Here is a 21,050-nt window from a genome sequence, read left to right as displayed (position 1 = left end):
GAGGTAAAGGGCACTAGGTGCAACCAGGACAGCGGAGCGCGCAGAACAAAATGATCCGAACAGCGATGTTTGGAATCCTCATCAGCCAGGACTTCTGCTCCAAAAGGACAAGAAGGGAAGGCGGCTCCTGCAGAGCTACGCTGAGGAACCCGGCTTATGCCTGAGCCAGTGACAAAGTCTTTCCTCAGTGCCTCGAGCCCAGCTGAGAGCTGACCCAGCCTCGTTTGTGGGGATGGCTGGGAGCTCAGAAACATTGGCTGATGGCCGGGCACAACTTCAGTTACATGAAATTCCTTGAGACTCGTCTTCAAATTGTCCTCTCCTGTGGTTCTGTTTGGCTGTTACTTTAAAAACACGTATGTTTTCTACAACTAGCAGAGTAACGAGCTGCATTATCTCTGTGTTACTTTTAGCGAGGTCCATATGCTACCATGCTATATGCATATAGATGGTAGAAACCACCTCCTGGCTCAATAAGAAGTGAAGGCAGCGCAGGGCAGAGGGCTGTTGAGGAGGGAACCCTGCTGGGTTGGGCAGGATTGCGGTGCGAGGGGCCTTCCCAGCCTTGCTGCTCTTTTGCATGAAGTGCCTGGCTTAGCGAATGTTTCATGGGTGTGGTTTAATTTAAAAAAAAAAAAAAAAATCTGCAATGCAATCTGTGCTCTAATTTGAGGACACCATTTAGTGATTTTAATTGTGTGACAGTATTTTGGTATTTTCAATACCCAGTAGTAGGTTAATGACTGTTCCTTGAAGAATGGAGTTTATATAACACAAATCATTACATAAGGAGGCTGATTGTGGCCTGAGGAACAGAAGGAAAACAAATATGCAAGAATGCAAAACCCAGAACAAGCAAACTCTACTTTGATGGCCCTGAGAAGCCTAAAAAATAAACGATACTTGGGTTCCGGCAAGGTGAAACTAACCTTGAGGAAGGCTGAGGACTTGGAGGTGAAAGCACTGCGCAGCACGACGTAACAACCATCAAGCTATGAGCTACCACGCATTTCCCACGTGGTGGCTATAATCTCTTCTGTTCATCCAGATTGCACGGTTTACATTTAAAAAGAACACCGAGCAAGCAAGCAAGCAAAAAGTTATTGGCTGGTCACTTAGGTTATTTTTCCCAGAAGCTCCCAAACGTGGCCCGACTTGGACTGACCAAATAGCACGGTGAAATAACACCGTGGGAGAACCTGGAGCGTGAGCTTTTGCTCGGACCTTAGATCGCAGGTTCGGTCGACGGGACAAAGTCGCATGGGCTTGTCTTTTATTGCTGTCACAAAAGTGAGTGGCTCTCCTGCGTCTGCATCACCCCAGCGTTTCTTGGGGCCCAGCTCCAGGGGGGATGCTCGGCAGAGGTGGGGACTGCGCCCAGCTCTGCTGCCGCCGCGCTCGGAGAAGGAAGGGCCGGGCACCCACCGCCTGCCGTGGGTGCCCCTTCGGGCGTCCCCCCCGAGACGGGGGCGAGCGGGCGCTCGGGCCCAGGGGGCCCCAGGCCGGCCCGGGGCCAGGGCCCGGGAGACCCATCCCCCCCCCCCCCCCCCCACGAGGGGCCGTCGCTCCCCGAGCCCGGGCGGGAAGCAGCCGGCGGAGGGAGGCGCCGGGGGAAGCGCGGGGGCGCGGCGGAGTGCGGGGCTCCCGTCCCACCCCGCCGCGGGCGGTGCCCGCGCCCCCGGCCCCCCGCTCCGGCCGGGCGGCGGGCGAGGCCGCGGCCCCCTGCCGCCCTCCGCGCCCCCCCCCCCCCCTTCCCCCTTGCCCGGGCGGGGGGGGGGGTCCCGGCTGTGCCCCGAGGGCGGGAAATAAGCAACATCTCCTGCGGGACGCGAGGAGGACGGGGCCGGGGCCGGGCGGGAGGAAGGGCGGGGTGGGGATGGCGTGTGGGACTCGAAATGCGGCCGAGCGCCGCTGCCGGGGCTTCGCTCGGGAAAAGCGTGCGGCTGCGAGGCGGGGGGAAGCCCCGCAAGGGCAGGGCCGCAGAGCTGCCGCTGCTGCCGCCGCTCGCCATGAGCCGCGCTCGGAGCGGCGCCTCCCCACGTAGGTAAATGCCCGGGGTGGGGAGGGGGCGGCCGGCTCTGCCCGGGCGCATCTCCCCGCTGCAGCCCGCGTCCCTCCCCCGGGCAGAGCCGGCGCCGCGCGGAGCCGCCCGGGCCCGGGAGGGGCTGGGCCGGGGGCTTCCAGCACGGAGCCGAGCAGCGGGGACACGCAGCCCCGAGCCGGGAGGGTTGGGGTTTTCTTCGGAGGGGGGAAGAGGGGGTTTGGGGTTTGATTTTTTTTTTTTTCTTCGCACCCATCGGGAGGGGGGGTGATTTTGGGGAGGGTCGGGGAAGAGGATGCAATGAGGCTCCCCCGGACTGGGTGATTTTTTTTTTATTTTTTTTTTTGCAGCCTGCCTCCTCCTCCCCCAGCCTCCCCCCCCCCCGCCCCCCGGTTTTGGCTGGCTCGCTTTCCAGTTGCTGCATGAAGGGCTGTGCTTGTGGCGGTGTGTGCCCGCTCCCGGAGACGTGGCGCACCGCCCTCGGCTGAGGCCGGGGAGAGGCCGGGGGAAGGGGAGCTCTCGATTTTTTTTTTTTTTTTTTTTTTTACCTGTCACATTTGTCCTAGAAAAATAAAAAAATAAAACGGGCAGGCCGAGGGAGCCCGAGGCATCCCCGGCACGGGGGAGTGCGTGTGTGTGTGCGGGGGGCACCCCGCCGCCCCGCCGCCCCCCGCCGCACCGCAGCGTGCGGGCACCGAGCGCGATGCGCCCCGGGCTGAGCTCTGCGGAATAGCGCGGCCGCCGCTCGCTGTCCGCGGGCTGGGGGCGGACGGACCCGACCGCTGGCAATTCCCTATTGATGTCCATGAATGCAAACACCATGATTTTCATGATCCTGGGCGCCTCTATCGTTATGGTAAGAGATTTTGCTTATTTCCCTCCCCTCCATTCCTCGCGCCCCCCCCCCCCCCGGACTGTCCCTTAGCCTGTGCACCTCTGTGTGTATGCATGTGTGTGCATGCGCGTGTGCCCCATTAAACACCGAAGATTATTTTCTTTATGACTGCTTCAGTCTTTGGCAATCAAACTAGAGTCAATGTTTTATTCCATCATCCAGAGTTGACCAGATGCCTTGGTTATGGGCTCTTACAGGCAATAGCTTGCTTGATGGACATGAATGCGTTGTTGGACAGATTTCACAATTACATCTTGCCACATCTGAGAGGGGAAGACCGAGTTTGCCACTGCAACTGTGGAAGGTAAGTTACCTGCATAAGATCCCTCTCACCTGTCCCCCAGCCCCTTCCCACCTCATCTCACTGGAAAGGCACAGCGAGGTGGTGGCCAGCGGCAGGGTGCTGCTGGCTGGGCTACCATTTTTGCATTCCGGCTGTGTCTCACCTTCCTCAGCAGCTCCTGCATGAACACAGGGGGGGTTTTTTGTTTTTACGGAAGAAGAGTTTTCTGTGGGCCTGGAAGTCCATTTTTCTTTGTGTGCATGTTTGTGTATATGCATCTGCGAGCCCTGGGAAAGTGAGTAACTTTCATTTAAACGCTTGTCATTTTGCCGTTGTTGTCACCGGGCTGTGTCGTTTCTCAGTGTGTTTGTGGTTTGGGTGTTGCAGTTGGTGGTTGTGTGGCTTCAATGGAATGGGCTTTGGAGAACGCAGAGGATCTGTGTCCAGGAAGGAGCGTTGCTGTCTAGGACAGTGTCACTTTGAGGCTTTGTAATCTTTGATCAGCTTTTAATTCTCTGTGGCTTTTCTCCTGAGAGTTGTAATGATGCTGGACGGAGCGCACTGAAGTAGCTGGTCTGTGCCTTTGTGGAGCGTTTAGTAAGCCGAGAGCATCAGGGTGGATTCTATGCCAAGAGTAACGCCTTTGCTGTGTACAAGTTTATGACTGGACCGATCCCCACCTCTCTCCATGGCTGTTTGGCAATGCTTAATTCTCCCGACCAACGTAGCACTTCTCGTGTCGTGGGTAATCGCTGAGGTGCTCAGCTTGTAACGGGCTTTGGCTGCTCTCTGTGTTAGAGCCTGGGGACCGAGCTTTGGGGAGGTGAATTTCTCTCTTCTCGCTGGGACTGCTCTCAGTGATCCTTACCCTGCACGCCGAGAGGCCTCGTCCCCCCCGTGCCTGGTCGCTCACTGCCTGCTGGAGAGTTTCTCGTCTGGGGGGGAGTAAAGCAGCATGAGGCTGTGCCAGCTAAAGGACATGCTGGGGGGGCCCTCCCCTGCCACATCCAACATTTAGACCGAGCTTTACTCCTGTTTGAGCTGCCTCTGGAACCGGCTGCATCCTGTCTCCCAGGCGTCACGTCCCTCTGGTGTCCCTGGTGTGGAAGCTAAGCCGAAACTGGGATGGGCATAGCTTGACGAAGGGAAACTGCTTTGCCCTTCCGCTCTGCTTCATTCACCGAAGGTGATCATTACCTTTCTCCCCACGGTTCCTCCTCAGACTCCTGGGGCAGAACAGCAAAGAAGGTACAAGCAGCACCTCTAGGGCCAAATGCAGCCAGGCCCTGAGCGATCCAGTAAGCAGACCCTAAATACCTGGCTCCTTGGGCACCTCGGGCACCTCTGCGTAAGGTCAATTGGGGAGACTGGGAACGAGAAACGTCCACAGCGTCTTCGACTTTTTCTGGCAGGGATTGGCTTTTTCTTCAGTAATTTTTTTGGAGTCTTCTTGATGTTTTTCACTAGTTTAAGAGTTTTCCTCTGTCTCTTCAGTTTTTCTTTTTACCTGTCACAGCTGTGTTCAGTGGTGGTGAAAAGTGGCTGCTGGTAATAGACTTTCACATCGTCTGGAGCGACTGAGGAATGTCAGGTCTCACTGGTGTTCTTGGCAGGGTCCCCTCTGCCCAAGTCTGAGAAGGTGGCAGGGGCACTCCTCTCTCCTCTGACTGTATGTCTGCAGAGATGCTGTTGAGGCAGATAAATTAGCCATGGCACTCTCCCCAGACATAGTTAGGTCATTTCTTAGAAAGTGCACAAAACAGCTTCCAAATTGTCAAGCATGGATCTGAGCGGAGGCAAAAAGCGGAAGTTTACCAGTTGCCTTAGGTATGTAGAAGCAATGGCTCTTGCCAACAGAAATAGCATACAGTCTCCATTCTGGGCACGGGCTCTTGCTGTGTGTGAGCATTGGTTTCAACGTGTTCATGCTCTGATACAGAAGACGCTTGCCCAAAGCATCCCTATACTAGGGGACTTTGTGTGGCCTCATGCTAAGTTTTGCTCTGTGGTCCTCACCTGCTCTCTGTGAGCTCTGACCTGCTGCCCCAACGCCAGTGTTTCGAGTTCTCTGATTTAAAAGGCAGGTGATGCTGAACGTGCCTTGTCCTTTTCGTCAGCTCTCCCAGTGCCCCGAGTGCAGGCCTTGAGTGCACATAGCGTGAGCCGTACGCAATTCTGCCTTGCGCTGGGCAAGGATGCATCCTGGAGCACGTTGTGAACGGTGGTTCCAGGGATTGATAAAGGACTCTTAATTTGCCCATAACCAAAGGGAGTCCTTGGAGGAGGGAACTGGCTGCAGTTCGGTGTGTTGCAGGGAGGAATGGGGAAAATGAGTAAATGTTGCAGAAATGGAAGGGAAGGAGGAACTGGAATAAATGAAGATTGGTGTGCAATAGGCCGAGCTGCTGCGATTACTGTTCTTCCCTCCTGCCCTAGCCTAGGTTGTAGTGTCAGTCACACCAACTAATTCATTCAGAAATGTTTTCCTTCCACTCTCCTATCCTGGTTGCGTCCTTCCTCAGGGTTTCACAGTGGACTCCTTCCCCAGGAATGGTCTACCATGTCTAAGCACCCCAGGCTGGACTGCGAGTACCTGGCCTTGGGCATCCGGTGCACAGCAGGATGTGCTCTCCGGAGGGAATCGGAATCTGCGCTGAGCTTACGGCAGTGAGAGGGGCTGGGGACCGTTGCCTTGCTGGTGGTGGCTGTGGGCAGCGAGGGCTGACGCCGTGTGTGTCCCCGGTGCCAGCTGAAGCCGGGCATGCCAGGCGATCTGGGGCTCCGTTCTCTGCCCCTCCCAGGCCTCTGTGTCCCACCTCATCCCTGCAAGGCTCCAGGGACAAAGCCCAGCCTTCACCCTTGGCTGTCCCTGCCGCTCTTTGATGCTAGAGTGCCCTTCCCAGCCAGAAGACTGGGAAGACCGCAGGCAGCCCTGGGCATGTGGCTCCTGGCTCAGACCACAGCGGGCGAGGGGCCAGAGGCGATGTGTGTCATTAGGGCACCTGCAGCCCGGATCTCCACTCCCTTGGCAGGGGGATGGGGGCCTGGCTGTGCTTCCAGCTCCCTCTTCTCACTTGTTTCTGTCCACGCTTTCTGCTCCCCTGGGAAGGGCGGCTGGGACACGGCGAGTCTCCCTCCAGTGTTGGTCTCTGGTGGGAGGCTGGCAGGGAGCGGCATGAGCCATACCCACCCCGGGCTCTGCCCACGTTTTGGTGGCTCTAGGCTCGGTAGAGTCGCCTGGGTGCACGGCCAGCAGGGTGCACGGGCAGCAGGGTGCATGGAGGCTGTGGCTGGGGTCTCGCCTCACGGACTCTGTCTGTTCTCCTCTCCATGGGGACTGGGCCTAGCAAGAAGGTCCCAGGACAAGTGAAAGGGAGCGCTAGCCTGTGGCACCCTGCCCACTTCTTCCTGAAATGCCCTCTGCCAACCCTTGCCTCATAGAGAGGGCCTCCTTTCCTGTGGCTGGGGACTATACTTTGGTTTTTTCCCCATGTTCCTAAGCACTCGGTGTGTTAGCAGTGACTGGGGAGAGTCACTGGGGTCAAGACGTTTGGGGAAGAAAACCAGCCCCATCTTCAGGCGCTGCCGAAGGCTGGGCACGGGGCACTGCTGGGGCTGATCTCCACCCTCGCTATGCACGTCCCTGTGGGGTCAGGGTCGCTGGGGCTATTTGAGGCTGAAGCCGTTGCTTGCCACTTTACGCCAGAAGCAAGGTAGCAATTTGTTGAGGCAAGCGTGACCTCGCTACGCTGGGCCCTGGCAGGTGCTTTGCAGGCCTGTGATGTCGGAAGGGAGTTGTGGCCTCGTGCTGGACGCGGGAGAACTGGGAGGGTGCTTGGGAAGGTTGTGCCGTGCCAAGTTTTCAGTGACCGCCTGTGGCTGCGGCGACTGGACCCCATGGCTGGCTGCGTGGTGCTGGGAGGTTGCACATCGAGCTGCCCTTCTCTCCCGCCCAGTGCAAAGGAAGAGGGTGGTCAAGGCTGATGCATATCCGTGGTCTGTTAAGTGCCAACGTCCACTTAACGCCCTCTTTCCAGTTTGAGTGAGCCTGGGCTGGACAGTGCCTTTGCCATAGGAGCGGTCCTGCTCTGAGAGCCGAGACGGCTGGTCCTGGGGGCTGGGAGAGGGAGCAGATGTACTCGTCTGTGCCGGCAGGGTCTTGCTGTCAGGCTGGGCTGGTGCTTTCCCGCTCGGCTGCCCTGCTGGCAGCACTAGAGCCAGGGAGGGCAACGCTGCCAGAACCCCTGAGGCCAGTCAAAGTGCATCTACAGTTGTTCGGTGGGAGAACACTCCCAGTTGCTTCCCAGTTGCTTCCCAGACGCTTCCCAGTTGCTTGGGAAGGCGTAGTGACGGTGCGTGGAGTGAGAACGTCAGCAGAGAGACAGGGCTGGCCCTGGCACCCGGTGCTGCTACTGAGCCTGCACAGAAATGCCCGGTACGACAAGGACTGTTCCTTTCCTAACATCTGCCTTCTTGCCGGAGGAAGACGGGGTGACAGCCACATTTACACTCCTGCTGGCTCCTGTTGATGCCGTGCAGGAATGTGCCTGCTGGAGCATATCCCTGGGGAAGCTTGGCACTCTCTGTCCTCAGCATGTGGAGATATTCAGGCTGTCCAAATCACTATGCTGGGGCCTGCTTGCGTGCAGGCAGCCCAGCCCCTCTGGTCCTACCTCCTTGGGATGTACCTGTTCCCAGGAGAGAGCAGAGCTATGGAGGACTGCAGAAGCGTAGCACCGCCCCAGTCCGAATGTCTCTGTCCCAGCCAGTAAAGGGTCCTCTCTGGAAGCAGAGAGCTGGCAGCAGATCAGGAGCTGGGTGATGTCATGCAAAGGAAAAACACCAAAGGGCGTCCATGGAGGCAGGGTGAGGTGGAGAGAACAGATGACACCTGCATGGAGCGAGGACCCATCAAAACAGCCTGGGGGGCTTGGAGGTTCCCTGTCTGGGAAAGGACAGGGACCTCAGGAGCTCTGGCATGTATTCTCCTTGCCACTGACCTTCTGAGTGACCTTGGGTGAGTCTTTCCCTCCCAGGCAAAGTCTCTCCCCATGAGCGGGATTAGAAAGGACTGCGAGGATGTCAGCCTTACCGGAATCCCAGTTCCCTGCAGCAGAGCTGGGGGCCTGGCCAACCCTCAAGTCAGCTCTCCCTGTCTGAGGGATACTTCAGCCCTGCTCTCACTAGGCTCTGATCCAGGAGGGAAAGTCTCGGGGCAAGGCTATGCTGGACCTCTCCGGAGCGACCGGTGTGCGTGGAGACCCTGCGCTGCAATGGGCTGGGCACAGGGTGGAAACGCGTGAGGTGGCTGCTGGCTGGGGCTCTGCCCTGATGCTGGGAGCGCTGGCAGCACCGGTGAGTAGGGAGGATGGCCGGTGGTGCTGGAGCAGCGTTGTCTTGTGGCAGCGTGGGTTGGAATAACGCTGCTCACTGGGCTCTGTCCGCGGGGGGCCAAATGCCGCCCTCCGCACGCAGAGGAGGGATGGGCCAGTGCTTGTCCCGGGCTAGCAGCGCTGCTGTCGGGAGGTACGCAGAGAGTACAGTTTTGCTCTGTTTCCTCCTTTCCCAGCCACTCTGGCAAAGTCATTAAACCTCTCTGTCCCCAGATCCTCTGTGGATGCGCTGGGAGGCTGGGAGCGCTCACTGCCGGGTGCTGGAGCCCACCAGGCCTTTCTTGGGCTTCTGGCAGCTGCCACAGTGCGAAGGGTCCCAGGGAGACGTTGTCACCTCTGCAGCGGTGCCATCCACACTGGTCTGCAGCCTGGCTTTGCTGGCAATGGCTCCGAGAGGCGCTGGGCTGTTTGGCACGTTTGGGGAGAGGCTGCAAGGTCAGGCAGGGATGCAGAACAGGGAGGCTCCTTGCCTGCCTCTAGCTCCGCTTGCAGCCCCTGTGCAGGGCACGCCTCGGTGGCTGTGCCTGGGGGCTGGCCAGCAAGGCGGGATAAGCCACGTTCTCCCAAATCCTGCTGCGGCTGGAGATGGGGAACGGGAAAGTCCAGCCGGGTTGTGACGGCTGCGGCGTGAGCCCGGGAGATGTGACACGTCTGCTGCCGACGGAGACTGACACCTGCCCGGGAGGGAGCCAAGCTGAGCCAGAGCATCGGCGTGCGACAGCCCCAGCGGAGGGGGGGAGTGGAAAGTGTAGAGGCAGTGACGGGCTCTTTGCATTTAAAACGACAGATCAGTGGCGTTTTTTTAAAGGCTCCCGTGCTGTGCGTTGGCTGCAGCAGCCAGCACACGCGCAAGGTCACTGGAAGGGACAATAGCGCTTTGGGCAGCTCTGTAGTGAAACTTCCCAGCCGTGCTGGCCAAGGCTCTGCTCCAGCCCGCTGCACTGCTTGCTCTAGGAGGGAGGAGAGGTCTTCCCCCTTTGTCACAAAGACTGGGAAAGGGGACAGGGATGCTGCAGCTCAAGCACACGTGCACAGACACAAACACTGTGCTCCCTTTGTCCAGCGGCTTCGGTTCCTCACCTGAGCCAGGTGCTGTCTAGCGGGGACGGATCAGCAAATCCAGCAAATCCCACTTGCTTCGGGAGAGCGGCTCCTGGCGATCTCCAGACCCTCCGGCTTTTGAGGGTGTTTCTGGCCTGAATGTGGTTACGTTTCTTTTCCTACAATTACATCTGCTTCCCGCGGAAGCTCCACCACACCAAGGGTGGGCATGGCTGTTAGGTGTGGATGGTGCGTGAAGGGAGGTGGCACCTGATTAACCCAGGAGGAATAATTTGGCCTGGATCTGTTGTGACAATTGATACCAGCTTGAAGTGCCCAGGAACTGGCCCTTGGGTTATTTGGTACATCTCTTTCTTGTAAAGAAACATGGTCAGGACATGGGTTTACCTTTTGAGGACCACATGTACTTTGTGCCAGCTCTCTCGCAGCCGTGAACCCCGGAGTCCTCACACCCACATCAGTCGTCTGACTGCTGGCTAAGGTGCTGCAAGGCTGAAGGAGCTTTTAGTCTCTTCTCAAAGGTCTTTGGCTGGTGAAACAGGCACTGGCTGGAGGGTCGTGTCAGCCCCTGGATGGCCACATGGCTGAAAACAAGGTCTGGCCAAAAGCATTTGCTCTGAGGAGCTGCCCTGCCAGAACCTGGTCTTCAGCACTGTCTGGACGTGCGCTGGCGTGGAGCTGGTGGTGGTTTGCTGCACCCACATTATGCTCAGCTTAGAGGTGGTTGTTCCCTCACCAGATCCAGCCCCCAGAGCCGTCCGGGCCACGTTCCAGTTTCCAATTCCCTTGATACGTGGTGGGGACCCTGGACCTTTGCGCGCTATTAATAACGTGCTGGGCTGATGTGCCGGTGTCTCTGAATCGCTCCTGTAACATCCCGAAGGACTTGAGCTGCAACAGAAAACTTCTGGGGGTCTGTCCCTGTTCTCCTCCCCATCTCAGTGGCACCGCTCAATCCTGTTAAGCCAAAACAAGGCATAAAAATCCCTGCAGCCCAGATCTCCCAACTGTTGCACTATCAGGAGAAATTCATCTTCCCTGAGCCTTGCTAAACCCTTTCCAGAAAACTCTGCGGAGTGGAAACCTAGCACTGGTATCTCCACTGCATAGAACCACTCTGGTAACGCAGGGTTCCCAACGGCTGCCTGGAAGGTAGCAGTGCAGGGCCTCGGGTGCTTTCCTGGGTGCTTCAGTGACAGAGGCTTTTCTTTTAAGGAAATTTGCACCTGGGATCCAACTTTGATTTCTGATACTTGGAAAATTAAGTTGCCAAATGCAGATAGGTCAAAGTGTTTGCTCTCTGTTGGATTTTGCCTCCCATGAATCGCCTTTGGACTTCTTGGTGGCTCACCATACAACAGGACTGACTCCTTTCTGCCCTGGCCATGACTTTTCCCGCAGCGCTTCAGGCTGTACGGGCAAAGGGCTGGCACAGGGACGCTGTGAGGACTGGATCCCTCCTTACAGAATGCTGGAAGCCAATGGTCACTTTGTGTGCCCAGCCCAGGCATGAACAGTGAGAAAGGGTCAACCAGCCATCCTTTCCTGGAGCTTCCTCCCTCCGTTTTCTGGCTGAGCTCTGCCGTATGGCTCACGGGAACGCAGAGATGTTGGTGCAGTCACTTTAGAGCGGTTGTGTTGGAAATAGTTGTTGCCAACTTCAGTTGCACACCAGAGCTGGTCATGTTGTCTTTCTGTCTGCCCCACTCCAGCCTCTGGAGCTAAATGACCTGCAGACCCAGACTTGCTGTGCTGTGGAGCCTGGAGGAGAGAAGGCTCAGGGGGGATCTTATCAATGTATATAAATACACGAAGGGAGGGGGTAAAGAAGGCAGAGCCAGGCTCTTTTCAGTGATCCCCAGTGACAGGACCAGAGGCAATGGGCACAAACTGAAACACGGGAGGTTCTGCTTGAACTTCATCACCACTGTGAGGGTGACTGAGCACTGGGACAGGTTGCTGAGAGGGGTTGTGGTCTCCCTCCTTGGCAATATTTAAATGCCGTCTGAACATGGTCCTGGGCAACCGGCTCTGGGTGGCCCTGCTTGAGCAGGGAGGTGGACCGGATGACCTCCGAGGTCCTTTCCAACCTCAACCACCCTGTGATTCTGTGTTTTTATGGAAGCTACAGGGCAGAAACAGGGACTTCACCTCTGAGTCTGGACTCTGAAATCACTGGGCTTTGGGGACGGTCCCCTGCACGTGGAGAGGGAGCTGCGAACACAAAAGGAGTGTCAGGCCCTTACTGCTGTCCCCAAGGTGCCATGCAGCCCAGTGGTGACCAAAGGAGCCAGGAGAGCTGGAGGAGATCCCACTGCAGTGTGCAGAGTCAGCCTGCGCTGAGGAGAGGGACAAGGCAGGGAGGAGGTGACTGTGTCCCTTCCCTCAATGCCCTGCAAGCAGAGAACAAGAGCTGTGAAGAAAGCAGATTGTGTGGTAGGAAGAAACTTCTTGTGAGGCACGTGAGGAGCGTGCCGTGTCCCGTGTTACTGCAGCGCTGGCCGTGCTGCACGTGTGTGTGTGTGTGTGTGCACGTGTGCAAGTGATGCAGGCACACCCCTGCTCCCGAGTACTGGGGAGGTTTGGCAGTGGGAGGAGTGTGCTCCAGGACTCTCTTCTGGTACAGGGCTGAGACCCTCCGTGAAAACCACCTTGCGTGTGGAGAGAGGTCTACACTCCCTTCCTAGGAATGGGTCTGTCCTTGATGTGTCTGGGAAGTTTTGCTTCTCTCAACCCCAGAGATGGCTGCGTGTTCGTGATGCTCTGCATGGGGAGGCTTTAGATAGCCCTGTGGGTTGTGACACAACGATGCGTGTCCAGAGAAGGGCAACGGAGCTGGGGAAGGGTCTGGAGCACAAGGCTGATGGGGAGCGGCTGAGGGACCTGGGGTTGTTCAGCCTGGAGAAAAGGAGCTAAGAGGGGAGACCTCATCGCTCTCTACAACTGCCTGAAAGGAGGCTGGAGAGAGGTGGGGTTGGTCTCTTCTCCCAGGTCACAAGTGATAGGACGAGAGGAAATGGCCTCAAGTTGCGCCAGGGGAGGTTTAGACTGGATATTAGGAAATTTTACTTCACTGAAAGGGTTGTCCAGCATTGGGACAGGCTGCCCAGGGAAGGGGTTGAGTCGCCATCCCTGGAGGGATTTAAAAGCCGTTTGGATGAGGTGCTTAGGGACAGGGTGTAGTGGTGGGCTTGGCAGTGTTAGGTTTACGGTTGGACTCGATGATCTTAAAGGTCTTTTCCAACCTATACGATTCTGTGATTCTGTGATGCAGAGGAGATACATACCAGCTCCTGCTGAGGCACTCAAGTTCTTGATCATTTCAAGGAGTCTAGCTTTCTGGAGGTGCTTGTGGACTCAGCCCTTAGGCTGGTTTTGTACTGCAAGAAGCAAAAGGGAGTAAGTTAAGGACCTGCCAGGTATCCCTGGCAGTGCCTGGGGAAGCATGGCACATGGTGTGAGGCTTGCCTTCTCCCCTTCTGCAAAGCTGCTTGGCTGCGTTCATGAAATTAATGGGAGCCCTCCCATTCATGCATAAGAGCTCCCTTTTTGGGAGCCCTCTCTCAACACACCCTCTACGCCCTAGATTTTCCCTAGCCAAATGAGGGGGAAAAAAAAAATCTCTGGTTACAAACCAGCCAGCAAGAGACGGCATGAGCAGGGCCTGCCCTTAGCCTCTGAGGACACTTTGAGCTGCCATCGGAGCTGGCCTGGGTGCATCTCCTTGCTGCTACTGCCCCAGTCTGGTCCCTCGTACTGGGGCCTTTGCTGAATGCAAACGGGGAGCAGTCCGAGACAGCAGGAGCATGGCTAGATGGGCTTCCCATCCGCACAGCCTTTTCCACCCCCCCATGCCATGGCACCAGGTTGTGCACCAGCCCTACATGCCTTGATCCGCCGGGAGCTGGTGCCTCTGGTGCAGGTGGCCTCCATTAAGTCATTGCTGAGATTAGGGCTGTTTTCAGTAGGTTCCTTTGAGTGGAGGTTTGTTTGTGTAAATATTTGGACATTTCTCAGGCATGATTATTGAGCAACCTGCACCTCATGCATATTCAGAGGCCTCCAGCGATTGCCTCCTCTCCTGCATGTGGGAGCAGGGCTGGGGCCGTGGATGTGGGAGGGATGTGAGCGTAGGTGATGCTGGTGGGGGTGACGGTGGGCAATGCTGGAGAGACCCCATGCGACGGTGCCCTGGCCTTGAGCTGGGTGCCCTGGCGATGCATCTGCGCTGCAGTGCCAGGGCCGCTGGGGTGGTCTGACGCATGCGACCTTAGCAGTCCTGGCAGGCACGTGGGGCTGCTGAGCGCTGCGCCATGGCTGCCTGGCCGTTCCGGGCTCCCTGGCAGCAGTGACGGCGCCTGCCCAAGCAGTGCCTGCCTCGCAGTCAGGCAGTGGGAGGAGGCAGGGTGGCTAAGCCCAGAGCCTGGGCAGCCTCATGGCTCCTGGCTGCTCTCAGGGAAGGTTAAGAGCCATTTAAAACAGACGCAGAGGCTCCAGAGCAGCTTGCTTCCAGTTTTGCTTTGCATCCTGCATCCCCTGTCACCGGGGCTCCTCCTGCCCCGCGTGCTCAGCTCCCCTGTCACAGCTGGCCCCCTCCCATTCAGCCCCCACAGACCTGCCTTATTTTTTTCTACTCTACAACTCCCTCACTCCATCCCTGCCACTTTTCTGCTTTTCCCAAGTTAACCGGGGTCTTTCAAGCAGTTCAGCATCATCCCAAGCTTGGTCCCCATCACCTCATTGCACAAATGAACCCAGTCACTCTTCTGGCATAAGGCATGGGGCCAGCCTCTCCAGAACCCCTGGAGAGAGAGACGTAAGGCTCTGAAAGCTCCAGAGTCCATGCTTTCCCTCTAAGGAGACCGGCAGCCTGTGGCACACCAGCCCTCCCCGCTGCATGCCGCTCTGCCTGTTGGCAGGCAGGGCATCCGCTGCGCGTCTGTGCTGTGCTCTTTGGGGCCAACGCTAAGCTGATGGCTTTTTTTGGAGACTGGCTACAACGCAAGGTCAGGCCGTGTCCCCAGCAAGGGATGAATGGTGGGACGAGATGGGAGGCAGGGTGCTGGCAGATCCTGCACCCAGCAGGGTCAGGAGCCAGAGCGCTGCGGGAGGGAGCTGTGAGGTTCAGCTGCCGTTTGCCCCAGGCGGCGTTCGGGGCACGAAGGGGAGGCTTGCTGGCGGCTCCTGTGCTGAGAGAGAGTTCTTGCTACCTGCTACAGGCAGTAATTGCTGCCTGTTTCTTGAGGAAGGTGAGGGAGACCCCCGCATCCCAAACCACCCCACTGAGAGAACCTGAGACGGTCTTAGAGCTTGCATGACTTTTCCAGGAGTGATAGGTTTCAGGGTCTCTGCCATCTGCTGTCTGAGGATGAATTCAAGGCATGCTTTCAAGTACTTCCTCCATGGCTGTAAACATGCTCTGCTTTAATATGTGAAAGACAGGATTCTCATTTTACTCTGAGAGAGATGGGACACTTAAGCAAACCAGCACACCTCTGGAGAAGCGCCCCGAAGCTGCTAGCACCGGCAGGACTGCACAGCAGAGGACTTTTCTAACTCCCGTGAGCCGTATGTTATGATTGCACTTGCAGGGCTGCACTCTCAGACCGTGTGTACTCGCAGGAGCCAAGTGTTACTGACCTCTGCCTGCGAACATGAACGCAGTAGTGCCCTTTACGTCTCGGGGGGGTGACCACTCCAACCTCGTGCTGTCCTTAATATTATCTTCCGTTTTACAGATGATGAACTTAGGCACAGAGCCTGTGGCAGGAATGCGACATGAGTTCCAGGCATGGGTTCAGGTTTCTATACTTTTCTGCCTCGCTCTCTGCCAATTCCTCTGCTGACGTAAGCACAAAAAGCCAAGACAGCACTTCTGCTCCCAGGGATGTTGGTAGAAGCTGGAAGGAATGGTGTTAAACCAGCCCCTGGCCACAAGAGCAGGCGCTGGATGGAAAAACGTACTCTGCTCTTCTCCACTGATGCTTTTCCCTGTTTCTGTTCCCTGCAACAGGCATCATGTCCATTATGTTATTCCATATGATGGGGATCAGTCAGTGGTGGACTCCTCGGAGAATTACTTTGTGACTGACAATGTAACCAAGCAAGAGATTGATCTGATGCTGGGACTTTTGCTGGGCTTTTGTATAAGCTGGTTTCTGGTGTGGATGGATGGGGTTCTCCATTATGCAGTGCGAGCCTGGAGAACTAGCCGACGGTATGGTAAGTGCAGCCTCCTGGGCTCCCTTCTTCCTCAACCCCGTGCCCTGTCCTCTGAGGCTGGTGGAGAGGGAGGAGGTCAACAGCCTTGCAGCGTTTGGTCCATGTGGGTCTGGCACGGGCCTGCCCAGCCATATCCCAGCCCCCTTTATACAAGCAGGAATGTTTCTGTGGCAGTAGCCAGCCGAGGAGCCGAGCCTTGAGGGCTCTGCTTTGGAAAGTGTAACGTGTGTGTTGGTGCAAAGGGGGGTTTGATGGAAAGCAACATGTTTACCCGTAGGCAGGCTGGCAGATGGCGGTTGTATGTCTGCACATGTGGGCAGAATATTTTTCAGGCCAGACAAAACTTCCCTGAAATCTGGATTTTTCTGTGCATATAATTTGCAGCCAGGCACATGCTTATGGAGTGCAGCCTCTTGTTTGTATAAACTTGTGACAATGTGATGACAATGACAGACATTTCTGTCTTGTGTCAGGGAGGTTTCCCCATCCTCATTGCTGTTCCAGATGTGTCAGGTTTTTTTCGGTAGTGCCATCAGCCCCACGGGGGGGAAGCGTTAGCCATACTAGTTAGTCTTTGGACCGGTTAGCTTAGCATCCGGAACTAACATCCTCCAGAGGCCCTCTCTGCCCCTCTTCACTCTCTCAGCATGGACATCCCATGAACTTTAATTGTTGGAGAGAAAAAAGACAAAAAAACCCTATTAAAATAGTGAATGGTTTGAAATTCCATAATTGGAATATGCCTTAATGTACCTACACTTATGTAGGTACCCATAAGTGTACCTACAAATCTCAGTCTCTCTCTCTCTGACGGATGGTTTCTGTTAAATCACAACTCAGAGGAAAAGGAGAGTGAGCAAGAGCAAGATTCATCTGTAAACCTGTAAGAAATTCTAATTAGGGAAGTGGACTCTCTCTTTCTAAAAACTCGGATCAACATTATATTAATTTCTCATTACTCTTCCCAAATCCCCAGCAGCCTGCTTGAGCAGTTTCTGACTCAGGGCTCTCTTGAGGCTGTGTTGCTGCCGTTTCCCAAGCAGAAGGCTAATTGTCAGCGTTTCCAGTGAGATCTCAGGTACCGAGCCAATCTTGAGGCCGTGACACCTGGTTTTGGCCAGACCACCTGTGGCTGTGAGCTCATCGGTGCTCATGAAGTCAGCAGGGCTGGCAGGAGCTGTCCTGGGGTGAGATGCTGTAGCGAGTACAGCGATATTGTTCTGCAGAGCTGTTGCCTTTCGTTACGGAGCGGTGAGCTACAGCCATGGTATCGCCATCTAACCTACCTTCTTGTGAACGGATACTGCATAGAGTTTTATTTTTAGTAATTAAGGGTAACGCTAGTAATTAATTTAGTATTTAAGCCGAACGATCTTTTTTCTTTTTTTTTTCTCCCTGTGTATGCATATTCTAAGGCTTTAAGAAAGGGTTGGCCAGCGGTGCAATATACTGTGCAGATACATCTTTTCCGAAAAGGAATGCAGTGGTACTTTGCACCCAGCTTTTTTCTTCCCTTAGCAGCCCCATTGGCAGTGCCCCTCTCACGGTGCAGGAGGCTGACGGCCCTTCTGGCCTGAGACGTTGGCTCTTAGTGCCGTCTTAGTGGTGTGACCGGTCTGCTCTTACAGCAGGTTGGGTGTTCCACAGCTGTGTGCTTGCACTGTTCCCGGCTCTGCGAACAACCCCGTGTCCTCGCAGTCAAGTGTGTGGTAGAAGAGACCCTGGAAGCCCTTCTCATCTAATCCGTAGCTGAGGTTTCCAGTGTATGCTGCACCATGGGACATGATGTCTCTTTCCAGTAAAGGTTTTTACATGCCTTGAACTGGTCTGTCCAAAGAGAAGACAAGGTGCTTGTGTGCCATGCTGAGTGCATTTCACTAAAGACAGGCTGAAAAATCCCTGGGGAATTCGGAGTAAAATAATGAACGTTGAGCTTTCAGGTATTGCCTATTCATTCAAATCAACCATGCAAATCTAGTCATTTTAAAGGCAGTAAGCAGAAAGGATACCTATTTCTTTGTTGAACGAGTACCTAAGCTAAAATTTCCTTCTAAAGAAAGAAATGGTGCCTGTGACGGTGAGAGATAGGGGTAGGGGAAATACAAAATACTGTACTGGTACAGAATGTAGAGCCCTCCCTGAAATACATGAGTACCGCTTAGCAATGACTTAATGTCACATTGTGGCCTGATCAGCTTAAATTTTGGTCTATGAGAATAACCTATAGCTCCTTCCTGATGGAACAGATTTCTTAAAATAGAAAATATTCTATAGAAACTCAGACATCAGATTGCGCTTCATGGTAGCTGCAGTGCTGGTCAGAGCAGCCACGTACCACCTCATTGCAATAGTTCAACTTTATACAATCTGTCGTTCTCTGGGACTGTTGGATTCTCCTTTATGGGGTTGGGCTACGTGTATTTCTGGGTGGAATGACCCAAAGCTCTCATGAAACTGTATGGCAGCTGAAATAAATATTGCTACAGGGAAAGGTTCATGGGCTGAGAGCTGAAACCCTGGATAAAAAAATGACGCCGTCCAGCCTGCACCGGCTGTGGGGCAGAAAGTGGCTTGTGCTGATGTTGCGTGAAATTGGCCAATATTTCAGAAGACAGAAGAAAAGAGCCAGGGTTGAACAGGGACGAGACGTATGCGGCAGCGGTGTGCTGCTGTTTCCCTGGCAGCTTGGTCCCCAGAGCAGCTCCCTGCTAGCTACAGAGAATAGCAGAGCTCAGTACGAGGTGCCTGCCCTCGCTGAGTCTTGCCCACCCCTTTACCCCGACATTCGGAGCATGAGTAGGGCACGAGGAGGGCTGGAGGATAGGGCTCATCACCAGGAGTTGGTTCCTACCACGAGTAGAAAGCTGGCGTTTGCCTCTCCTCGCTCCCACCCTCGCTGTCCTGATGGGCCAGTGCAGCCCCTCTGTGCCTCTCTGGAAAGAAGCCGTTCCTACAGCAGGCACGGCCAAGGTGCGTCCTGCCGCCTGCTCAGGGTCACGTCTGAGCGGCGGGTAGCTGCTGGCTGTGTCCAGGGCTGTTGCGAGTCTGGGAGAGGAGCGGGCGATGCTGTGGCTACAGCCAGGGCACGACGTCTGGCTGGGGAACGAGTGTGGTCTGCAGGGAAGCAGACCTCGCCAAGGCCATACCTAGTGCCTGATTTCTGGGGGGCAGGCCAGGAACAGGGCTAGGCGAGGCAGGAGAACGTGGGTCTCACCGTTCCTGTAACATCTCATCTTCCTTCTCCTTTCTGCCTTCCAGACAATTCCTGGTCTTGGATTCCAAAATTTTGTAACTTAAAGGAGTTCAGAAAACGTCATCACAGGCAGTACGAGGAGGCGACTGGCAACATGGTGCACATCAAACAGAAGCTGTACCATAACGGGCACCCCAGCCCACGGCACCTCTGAGGAATGCCTTCCCCTCCAGAGACTGCAGTGAGGTTTTAAAAAGGACTTTGCTCTTCTTCCAGGGGAACAGCTACTAGTTTGCTCCTCTCTGGAAGCCAGCTGAGGACACAATTTTACTTATCCATCCTGTGTGTCCCTGTGGCACACCACGATGCACAACTAAGCCAGTCCTGGATGCTACGCAGCCAAGACATTGCACTGTGTTCCACATTTTATTGTCAGACTTGTGTATATATGTAAAAAGCAGACAAACAAAAACAAACAAAAAAGAGAAAAAGAGATTTGCATTATACTTTCAACCCCCTTTTCCTGGCATTCACGGCTGTCCTGCACATCCAGCTACCCTACGGGGAATGTTGGCCAAGGGTGTGGAGGTGGGACAACATGAAGAAGATGCAGAGTTTCTCATCCAAGAGCTCAAGTCCCCCGTTTCTTTGCTCCTTTGGCTTGTTTTTGCTCTGCTCCGTTCCTTCCGTTGCTAGAATGGCTTGGCTGGTCACAGGTTTGGATGGGGACTGCTGCCAGCTGGGTGTGAAGGCACAGTGTCCCTTTTGCTTTGGTTCATGTTTTGGGGAGTTGCTGTGGGGGAAGGAGGTCCTGGGAATACAGAACTGATTTGTTGTTTGCATTGCTATACACTGAAACCTGCCTTAAGCAATCCAAGAAATCTTAGCGCCAGGGGAACAGTGCGATAAGGTAGCAGTCCCTTCAACAGGGCTGGTGCTGCCTGGTTTACACCACTTTTGTATCGGTGGCACCGTGCTGATGGCAGTGCTGTTATTCTCCACTGATGCTAGAGAGGAGTTGCTCCTGATATGCGGGAAGAAGTGTATCGAGTTGAATGGTGTTAGATCTGCCTTGCGCCCTGATCATACCCCTCTGCTGCATAACCACCGCCCACCCCTTGCCTGGTGCCTCTTCTTGGAGGTGAGCCCGAGGCCCTGGGTAATGCCACCCTGGGAACGCTGGCAATGCAGTGAGAGGGTCCTGTTCACCGTCTCGCTCCTCCTGCACCTGAACAGCCACCTATCTTCTCGCGTTACTGCTCCGGGCTGAAATAGCACGTCAGCAGCAGGCTGGGCTTGGCTTGAGGAACACAGAGAGACGTGGGCCTGAAGCCAAACTCATCTACAGAGCCAAATGTCCCAATAATGGGTCAAATCAAAGTACGAGGATGCTCTAATGTGGTTTTGCCTTTGCTTCCCCTGGTCGCAGCTTAGGTGTGGGTTTCAAGGTAGCTGTCGAGTGTCTGAAACCAACGTCCGCAGCCAGAGACCTCCTTCGCTTGCAGCCAGAGTTGCCCGAAGGAGTTGATAGAGCCCCTAGACAGCGCGGTGCTATCCGATTCCTGCAGCAGTCGCGTTCTGCTGGGGGAGAGAAGCAAACGCGCCCAGGCTGCATTGCTCTTGCACAGGCTGGGCAGCAGTCGGCAGCGGCCCTCCTGCCTGCAGTGGGAAGAGAGAGATTTTTATTGAGAGGAATAAGGGCGGGAGATGCTAGCCCCAAGAATTTAAGGTGGTAGCCCTGAATCCCAATCATTTCTCCTTCATTCATAATTTTGTATGGAGTGGGCTTGTGCTTAAATGGGGAAAATACCCAGAACAAAAAGATGATGAATATTATCAGAAACTGCTGTTTTCTTCTATGGATTCCTTGACTCTGTCAATGGCCTCCTATTGCTTGATTGCGATGTCTGTGAAGGGAAAAGGACACCATGACTCCCTGCTCTTTTCCTCCCTGCTTCAGC

The 21,050-nt window shown here is 55.3% G+C and overlaps 1 protein-coding gene across 4 annotated transcripts; it reads left to right on the top strand.

Annotated features, from left to right (window-relative positions):
• Positions 1–1,693: 1,693 nt before the first annotated feature.
• On the top strand, positions 1,694–19,568 carry TMEM240 (transmembrane protein 240). Of its 4 annotated transcripts, none has more exons than XM_072883615.1 (5): positions 1,694–2,040; positions 2,608–2,897; positions 3,134–3,240; positions 15,688–15,896; positions 19,155–19,562. In XM_072883615.1, exons 2-5 carry the CDS (start codon positions 2,841–2,843, stop codon positions 19,301–19,303), a joined length of 522 nt encoding a protein of 173 aa, XP_072739716.1. In that variant the 5' UTR covers positions 1,694–2,040; positions 2,608–2,840; the 3' UTR covers positions 19,304–19,562. The 4 variants fall into 4 exon arrangements, with proteins under 4 accessions (XP_072739716.1, XP_072739715.1, XP_072739717.1 ...); XM_072883614.1 differs by having other exon boundaries at positions 1,694–2,044; XM_072883616.1 differs by having other exon boundaries at positions 1,694–2,044; positions 3,099–3,240; positions 19,155–19,559.
• Positions 19,569–21,050: the final 1,482 nt, after the last annotated feature.

Source organism: Ciconia boyciana, chromosome 19, assembly GCF_034638445.1.
Source record: "Ciconia boyciana chromosome 19, ASM3463844v1, whole genome shotgun sequence".
Taxonomy (NCBI): domain Eukaryota; kingdom Metazoa; phylum Chordata; class Aves; order Ciconiiformes; family Ciconiidae; genus Ciconia; species Ciconia boyciana.
Note: the sequence above shows the minus strand (reverse complement) of the source record. Positions and strands in the feature narration are given on the sequence as shown.

Excerpts from the sequence above, each read along its gene's own strand:
- TMEM240 (XM_072883613.1), top strand. The coding sequence starts at position 3,041 with ATGACTGCTTCAGTCTTTGGCAATCAAACTAGAGTCAATGTTTTATTC. Across the intron at positions 3,241-15,687 it reads TGCCACTGCAACTGTGGAAG|GCATCATGTCCATTATGTTA; the intron begins GTAAGTTACCTG and ends TCCCTGCAACAG. Across the intron at positions 15,897-19,154 it reads GAGAACTAGCCGACGGTATG|ACAATTCCTGGTCTTGGATT; the intron begins GTAAGTGCAGCC and ends TCTGCCTTCCAG.